The following is an 8502-nucleotide window of genomic DNA, read 5'->3' on the forward strand; positions in this document are numbered from 1 at the left end:
AGCATCAGAGTCTTTTCCAATGAGTCAACTCTTTGCATGAGGTGGCCAAAGTACTGGAGTTTCAGCTTTAGCATCATTCCTTCCAAAGAACACCCAGGACTGATCTTCAGAATGGACTGGTTGGATCTCCTTGCAGCCCAAGGGATTCTCAAGAGTCTTCTCCAACACCACAGTTCAAAAGCATCCGTTCTTCAGCACTCAGCTTTCTTCACAGTCCAACTCACATCCATACATGACTACTGGAAAAACCATAGCCTTGACTAGATGGACTTTTGTTGGCAAAGTAATGTCTCTGCTTTTGAATATGCTATCTAGGTTGGTCATAGCTTTCCTTCCAGTGAGTAAGCATCTTTTAATTTCATGGCTGCAATCACCATCTGCAGTGATTTTGGAGCCCCAAAAAAATAAAGTCTGACACTTTCCACTATTTCCCCATCTATTTCCCATGAAGTGATGGGACCAGATGCCATGATCTTAGTTTTCTGAATGTTGACCTTTAAGCCAACTTTTTCACTCTCCTCTTTCACCTTCATCAAGAGGCTTTTTAGTTCTTCTTCACTTTCTGCCATAAGGGTGATGTCATCTACATATCTGATGTTATTGATATTTCTCCGGACAATCTTGATTCCAGGTTGTACTTCTTCCAGCCCAGCGTTTTTCATGATGTTCTCTGCATAGAAGTTAAATAAGCAGGGTGACAATATACAGCCTTAACGTACTCCTTTTCCTATTTGGAACCAGTCTGTTGTTCCATATCCAGTTCTAACTGTTGCTTCCTGACCTGCATATAGGTTTCTCAAGAGGCAGGTCAGGTGGTCTTGTATTCCCATCTCTTTCAGAGGTGGGGCAGACACAAAAACATCTCCTGGCCTGGGTGGCAAAGGGACTGGCTCCTTCCTCCCCAACCATGGTCAGAGGAAGAAGGAGGCTAGGCTAATGGGGTACAGGACTGCTCCTTTTTGAAGACCAGCCATGTGGCCAAGAGACTAGGAAGTGGAGAGTTAGGGTGGAAGTGGGGAAAAACTAATGTTCACGCAGGCCCTGAAACAACAATGGGCATGTAGCAACTTCCTTAGGCCATGTCACTGCAGGAGCAGATACCGCTGGATGCCTGCCGTGTAGCCCCCACTTCCTCCTGCCTTGGTCTCACAGTGCCTGGCACTGACCCCAGCCTGGCAGGTGGTATCACCTCCAAAGCCAGGGAGGTGGCCTTCCTCAGCTGTTTTTGCTTCACTGTGGGCTGCAGCCCAAGGCATGATGATTCCACTTGGGTCCAGTTAGCAGGTGGCAATCTAGTCCCAGCTGAGATTGTTCTCCTAGGCAAAAATGGCAATGAGCAGTATGTGAGCCCCCACAGAGAGCAGGCTGGACTCTCAAGACTATCTGGTAGGCAGAGCAGAGACTGGTAGGATTTTCAGGGAGGGAGGGGTGACAGGCCCCTCACTGGGTACATGGGAAGCAGTACCTGAAAGTCAACTGAGGCAGGCCACAGTCATGATCTTGTTCTAAAAAGCAGGTCCCTGACTCCCAGGATGGGTACCAGATGCCAGGATGTAGGCCATGGTAAGTAGTCCAGGGCAGAGCAGATTCCAGGAACCAGACCCCTCATGGCAAGGAGGGCCAGGCCAGATCTGGACAAGCCTGGGAAAGATTCAGGATTCAGCCCCTTCCTTCACCCCACATCTGCTACACTGAATCACAGCACCATTTTATTTTTCCCTGCCTTCTTGCAGCAGCCTCGGGACACCTGACATATGCTTCTGACTTGGGACCTTTGCACTGGCTCTCCCCTCTGCAGACCTGGAATGCTGTCAGATCATTATATGGCTGGTTCCTTCCTGTCTTTTATAAAGAATTCCCTTTTGGAGGAGGCCTTTCCATTCTAGAACTGTATTTCTTGGCACATAGTGCCTTCCTGCATCTTTCTCTGCTGGAATCTCCCTCTCCCTCCCTTTTCTAAGGACACATTTAGGGCCTGCCTAGACAATCTGGGATAATCTCTCCATCTCAAGATCCTTAATTTAATCTGCAAAACTCCTGTTACCATATAAACTAACATTCAACAGTTGCAGGGATATCTCGGGGGGCATTTTTCAGCCTACCCCACTATGCTTTCTGAGCTGTGGAGAGGGAGGCAGGACCGGAGGCCCAGCTTGTACAGATTCCTCACTACCCAGGAGTCCCAGCAGCTACACAAAGACACAGGATCTTTTCTGTCCCTCACTTCCAGGGCAGGTAGAGCTGCTGCAGATCAGAGCCAAGGAGTGGGTGGATCACCTTGACATGAAGAAATCATAGCCTCTGTTCTCCCCCAAAGAACTTTGTGCCCATTCACAGCTGCCAGCACAGGAGTACCCCCACACTGCCCTTTGAGTAACTCAAAGATGTGCATGGAAACAGCACCACAAGAGATAATTCAGTCATTTCCCAGGAGGCCCACATCAGTTCAGGCCTGATGTTAACCTTCACTCAAACACTCCTAACATTGACCACTCTTGCCTCCCATGAGGAGGTTCTCCAGGCATGAGAAGACAGCATGCCTTTTCTCAGTTTAGAAGAAGACAGCAGTCCCTGGGGAGAGAATCTGGGCTGCCCTCATTCTAGTACATGCCTTTGAGTACTACACTTGGTCTCCCCTGGGCCTTGATTCCCTTATCTGTAAAATGGGACCAATCACACTGACCTCTTAGGTTTATTGTAAGGATGAACTAAAATAGTGAATGAGGAGGAGTTAAACCAGTGCAGGCACAGCAGTCACCAAAAATAGCAACTCTGATTATCCTCATACCATTCATGTTCTTGTTTTTTGTCCAATTTAGCAACTTCCAGCTGTGTGCTGCTGCTGCTGCTGCTAAGTTGCTTCAGTCGTGTCCGACTCTGTGCGACCCCATAGACGGCAGCCCACTAGGCTCCCCCGTCCCTGGGATTCTCCAGGCAAGAACACTGGAGTGGGTTGCCATTTCCTTCTCCAATGCATGAAAGTGAAAAGTGAAAGTGAAGTCGCTTAGTCGTGTCCGACCCTCAGCGACCCCATGGACTGCAGCCCACCAGGCTCCTCCATCCATGGGATTTTCCAGGCAAGAGTACTGGAATGGGGTGCCATTGCCAGCTGTGTGCTAGGTCCTGGATAAATAGAGGGCAGATGGACTTCCCACCCTCATGAAATCCATAGTTTCACAGGAAGCACAGGACACTCTTGAGATCCCTCTGTGAGACATCAGGCTGAAATCGAGAGGACTTCCTGGAGGAAGGGATGCTTGACTGCAACCTGAGGGATGTGGAGAGTGGCTGAGAGAAAGCAGAAAGGGGAATGCCTAGGGCAGAAGAAACAGCAGGTACAGAGGACCTGGCCAGAGTTTGGTATAGCCTGAAGTAACAAGGAGGCAATAAAAAGAGAGCTGTGAGTGTAGAGATGTGTTTGACTCTTTTCACATGTGAATGTTCAACCAATGAGCACCCACTGTATGCCAGAAGCTGTTCTAGGTGCTGGGGAAACAGAACAATCCATACAGGAATCCCTGCCCTTGGAGAGCTGACACTGCAGAGGAAAGAGTCCATTAACAAGACAAACAAATGCATACTCTCTAGTCAGTGCAAATGCATACTCTCTCCAGTGCTCTGGAGAAAAATAACACAGAGACAGGCGTGTTAGGGGATAAAAACTTCTGAGCAAAAGTTTTTTAAAAATACGAAAGTAAGCCAGGGATATCTCTGAGAAATGTGACCTGAGTTTAAGATACAGCATTTATTTGAATAGCTTGAGTCAGGACTGGCTGCTAAGTAGATTTCATCTCCAGCACCAAGTTAAATCAATGAGTTTGGAGTTATGGTAGAGAGGCAGCATTTGGACTCAAAGAGATAAGAGATCAACTAGTTTTGGGCCTCCCTGGTGGCTCAGATGGTAAAGAATCTGCCTACAATGCAGGAAACCTGGGTTTGATCCCTGGGTCAGGAAGATCCCCTGGAGAAGGAAATGGCAACCCACTCCAGGTTTCTTGCCTGGAGAATCCCATGGACAGAGGAGCCCAGTGGGATACAGTCCCTAGGATCACAAAGAGTCAGACATGATTCAGCAACTAACACACAGTAATGTCTGCTGTGGGAACAGAAGGGAGTGGGAAATGGAGTTAAGGTGCCACCAGCTTGGCAGTAATGGTTCAAGCTAAGAATGATGTCCAACCTTTCTCAAGCATATCTGGGCAATGAATTAAGCTTAATTAACCACATAAATTTGGAGAAGGCAATGGCAACCCACTCCAGTACTACTGCCTGGAAAATCCCATGGACGGAGGAGCCTGGTGGGCTGCAGTCCATGAGGTAGCTAAGAATTGGACATGACTGAGCGACTTCCCTTTTACTTTTCACTTTCATGCATTGGAGAAGGAAATGGCAACCCACTCCAGTGTTCTTGCCTGGAGAATCCCAGGGGCGGGGGAGCCTGGTGGGCTGACATCTATGGGGTCGCACAGAGTCGGACACGACTGAAGCGACATAGCAGCAGCAGCAGCAACCACATAAATTAAGCTCCCAAGCAACCAACTTTTTAAAAATATCCCACCCTTTTTGTGAGAAATTGGAAACCAGACAATCACACTCACTAGAGATGAATACAAAGTATGAGTAAGTAGGCCCTGCATGAGGAGCTGAGAAACTTTCTGAGAATAAAGTCCATAAGCCTTAATGCATGACCTTTGGCCTCAATGTTCAACTGGTTCTCTCTATATTAATCTCTTTGGATGCCCTTATGTTTTTTTTTTCACTGAAATTGCTAGTGCTTACTCTTGCTAATGGACTTCCCAGGTGGCGCTAGTGGTAAAGAACCCACCTGCCAATGCAGGAAACATAGGGACTCATGTTTGATCCCTGGGTTGGGAAGAGCCCCTGGAGGAGCAGCAACCTACTCCAGTTTTTTTGCCTGGAGAATCCCACGGACAGAGGAGCCTGGTGGACTACAGTCCATGGGGTTGCAAAGAGTTGGACATGACTGAAGCAACTTAGCACGCGCACACACATTCTTGCTCATAATAAATTCTCTTGGATAAGTTTCTACTGCCAACCTCACCCAGCACACTGAGGCCTGGTGCAGATCCTGGTCGTCTATGTGAACCCAAGACCAGTTTGTGTTTCCACAGGGACGCACTCCCTCCGCTACCACTACCTGGACCTGTCAGAGCTGGACCCGAGCCTCCCTAAGTTTCAGGCTGTAGGCTACGTGGATGATCAGCCTTTTATCCGGTATGACAGTCGTGTGGACAAAGCTGAGCCCCAGGCTCCATGGATTATGCCCATGAATGCCAAGTACTGGGAGAAGGAGACCAAGAAGCAGAAGAAATGGGCAGAGCTTCATCAGGTGGAGACATGGCAAATGATGGGCTACCACAACCACAGCAGCGGTACGTTGGGTGGACGCCCCATTCTCCTTCCTTCACCCTCTGCACGCTCACTCTCCAGGCAGCTATGTTTGTCAGAGGGTGTGGGGCAAGCCTCTGATACTTGGCTCTTTTCAGTCTCCTTCCCCCACAGTCAAGCAGGGGCCTCAGGGCCTCAAAATCCATTGTGGCTTCAGCAGCCAGCACACAGGCCAGTGCAGCAAGCATCATAGGAGCTGGGGGCCCATGATGTCTCCCCCTCAGCCCTTGCCTACCCCTTAGCTAACCTGGGCTCTGAAACTCAGCTGATGGGGAGAGGATTTTCCTGCCTCATCCTCACTCATGCAGTACCCCCAGGCCCTCTGGCACCACCTCAGCTTCCCCCTCTCAGCAACAGTGCGCTTGGGCCCACCACCAGGGCCGCTGTTTATTCTGAATGAAGTGCTTATGGAGCACAGCTTGTTCACACAACACCATCCCTCTCTGTGCCTGGATACCCAAATGCCCAGACTAAAAGCCTCAGGTCCCCAGAGGCCTCAGAATCAGTACATACAAAGGATATAAAAGATTGAGGCTGAGAAGGGCTGTGCATCAGCCAAGGGCCCCCAGAATAAGCATGGCATGACACCCACAGGTGGACTTCCCTGATGGCTCAGCTGGTAAAGAATATGCCTGCAATGTGGGTGACCTGGGATTAATCCCTGGGTTGAGGAGATTCCCTGGAGAAGGGAAAGGCTACCCACTCCAGTATCTGGCCTGGAGAATTCCATGGACTGTATGGTTCATGGGGTCACAAAGAGTCGGACACAACTGAGCAACTTTCACTTTCACTTTCAAGTAGTGTGGGATATGAAATAAGGATGTGTCTAATTATGAACTGGGGTGTTTGTCCCACATGAGAGGCCTAGCAGGTTTCTCAACCCAGGCTGCTTATGAAAATTACTTGGGGGATTTTTATCTAAATGATGATGCCCTGTCCCTCTACTTTTTTGATGTCCCTGTGGGTGGTGGGCTTCTCCCTGGCTATCAGGGACTTGACCCCCAGTCCCCACTAGTGACAGCTTTCTTACCTGTACTCACAGGCATGCACAGCACTCACCGCATGTTTGGCTGTGAGATCCAGGAAGATGGCCACTCCAACAGCTTCTGGCAGTTTGGCTATGATGGGCAAGACCACGTGTCACTGGACATGGAAACTCTGAGTTGGGTGTCAGCTAACCCCGTGGCTCTGTTGACCAAGCGTAGAATGGAGACAGAGCACTGCTATGCTGAGTACAACAAAGCCTACCTGGAAGGCCCCTGCCTCGCCTCCCTGCGCAGATACCTGGAGCTGGGAGGCCAGAGATTCACCCGGAGAGGTAAGGTTCAGCCTGTGGCAATGTAGATTGGCCCCATGCTCCCATTCTCAAGAGCCATCCCATTTGACAGACAAGTCTCTGGGGAATGAGAGGTGGGCTGCGTCCCCAGGCTGTGTCCCCCTGGCCCAGGCAAGCCCTCTGGGATCCAGAAAGATGGCCAGCTAGCCAACTGTTTTTTGCTGCAGACTAAGAACAAAGCCCAGACCTCAGGTCTTCGCTCCAAATAAGATAGAGTGCAGAGTTCTGGAGTCTCCCCTGTTCCAAAGTGGTCTTGGGAATAAAGTCTCTTAATCTGGATCTCATTTTCTTCATCTGCAGAGCAAGTGGGTTAAACTAGGTCCTCCTAAAATCCTTTGAGGATTTACCAGCCTGTAACTCTGCTCCTTGGGAAACAGATCTCAGGTTCCAGGAGAACAGCAGCCCTCACCTCTCCCTAGACCACTGGGGACTGACAGGAAAGCTTAAGCTTTTTTCCCCTTTCTGCCCTCACACCCCTCATGCTCAATGTGCTCCCCAGACTCCAGGTGCATCATAAACTTCTCCTGACCCCAGCCAACAAGGCTAGAGACACAAAGGCTGGGGTGGACACTAGGGAAAGTGGGTGCTTGGGGGTGCCTAGGGTGAAAGCCTTTCTGGCTGAGGTTGCCAGGGGTGGAGCTGATCACAACACCCAGGACACCATGGATGTCTGGCAATTGAATGGCGGGACGTGAATCAGCTGAGGTAATAGGATATTCCTCAAAGGGAGGACAGGACAGATAACATCAGGAGTAGAAGATGTGATTGTGAGAGCAGGGCATGGTGGACAGAGCTCAGGCATTGGAGCCTAGCCTCCAGATAGCGCATCCCAGCTCCAAGATTAACTGGCTGTGTGACCTCCTGCCAGTTACTCGCCTTCTCTGCACTTGAGTTTCCTCATCAGTATAATGAGGATAGTAATAATAGCCGCTGCCTCTCCAAAGCACCATATTGGTGTGCATTAGAGTACTGTGGAACTCTCATTTAGGTGTGCATTAGAGTACTGTGGAACTCTCATTTAGCACCAGGTTTGTCCTATGTCCTTCACCTGGGAGATTAGTGAGATTCTTCACAGAAGCAGAACCAACAGGCTACATGGAGAGAGAGAAAGAGTTGTGTTCTAAGGAACTGGCTCATGTGACTATGGCGGCTAAGTTTCAACATCTGCGGTTGGCAAGCTGGAGACCCAGGAGAGCCAATGTTGCAGTTCCAGTCTGAGACTAAAGGCCTGAGAACTGGGAGAACTAGTGGTATGGTTCCTTCAAATGCTAGAAAGTTTGAGACCCAAGAAGAGTCAGTGTTTCAGTTTGAGTCTGAAGGCAGGAAAAGACCAATGTTCCGGCTCAGCAGTCACGCTAGTGGAGCTCCCTGTTACTCAACCTCTTTGTTCTGTTCAGATTTTCAGTTGAGTGGATGGACCCACTCACACTGCAGAAGGCAGTCTGCTTCACTGAGTCCAATGATTCAAATGTTAATCTCAGGCAGAATACTCTTCAACATAAATTGCAGCAAGATCCTTTTTGACCTGTCTCCTAGAGTAATGACCCACCTCCTAGACAAAAATAAACACATGGGACTTCATTAAACTTAAAAGCTTTTACATGGTAGAGAAAACATAAACAAGAGGAAAAGACAACCCTCAGAATGGAAGAAAATATTTGTGAACAAAGCAACAGACAAAGGATTGATTTCCAAAATATACAAATAGAACATGCAGCTCAAATATTTAAAAAAAAAAAAAAAATCAAAAAATGAGT

General features: G+C 48.9%; 1 protein-coding gene across 3 annotated transcripts in view; it reads left to right on the top strand.

The window, feature by feature from the left end:
* Positions 1-8502, top strand: part of LOC104993295 (H-2 class I histocompatibility antigen, Q10 alpha chain-like) — a 19594-nt gene that overhangs the window by 3641 nt on the left and 7451 nt on the right. For 2 of the 3 annotated variants that reach the window (XR_825812.1, XM_010846472.1), the window contains exons 3-4: positions 5118-5393; positions 6452-6727. Coding sequence is in view for 2 of the 3 variants with exons in the window: in XM_010846472.1 (XP_010844774.1) it covers positions 5118-5393; positions 6452-6727 (552 nt within the window). In the remaining variant the exon portion in view is untranslated. The remainder of the gene's footprint in view (positions 1-5117; positions 5394-6451; positions 6728-8502) is intronic. The other variant, XM_010846473.1, reaches the window with a different exon arrangement.

The sequence above is a fragment of the Bison bison genome, unplaced genomic scaffold (assembly GCF_000754665.1).
Source record: "Bison bison bison isolate TAMUID 2011002044 unplaced genomic scaffold, Bison_UMD1.0 scf7180017864238, whole genome shotgun sequence".
Classification (NCBI taxonomy): Eukaryota; Metazoa; Chordata; class Mammalia; order Artiodactyla; family Bovidae; genus Bison; species Bison bison.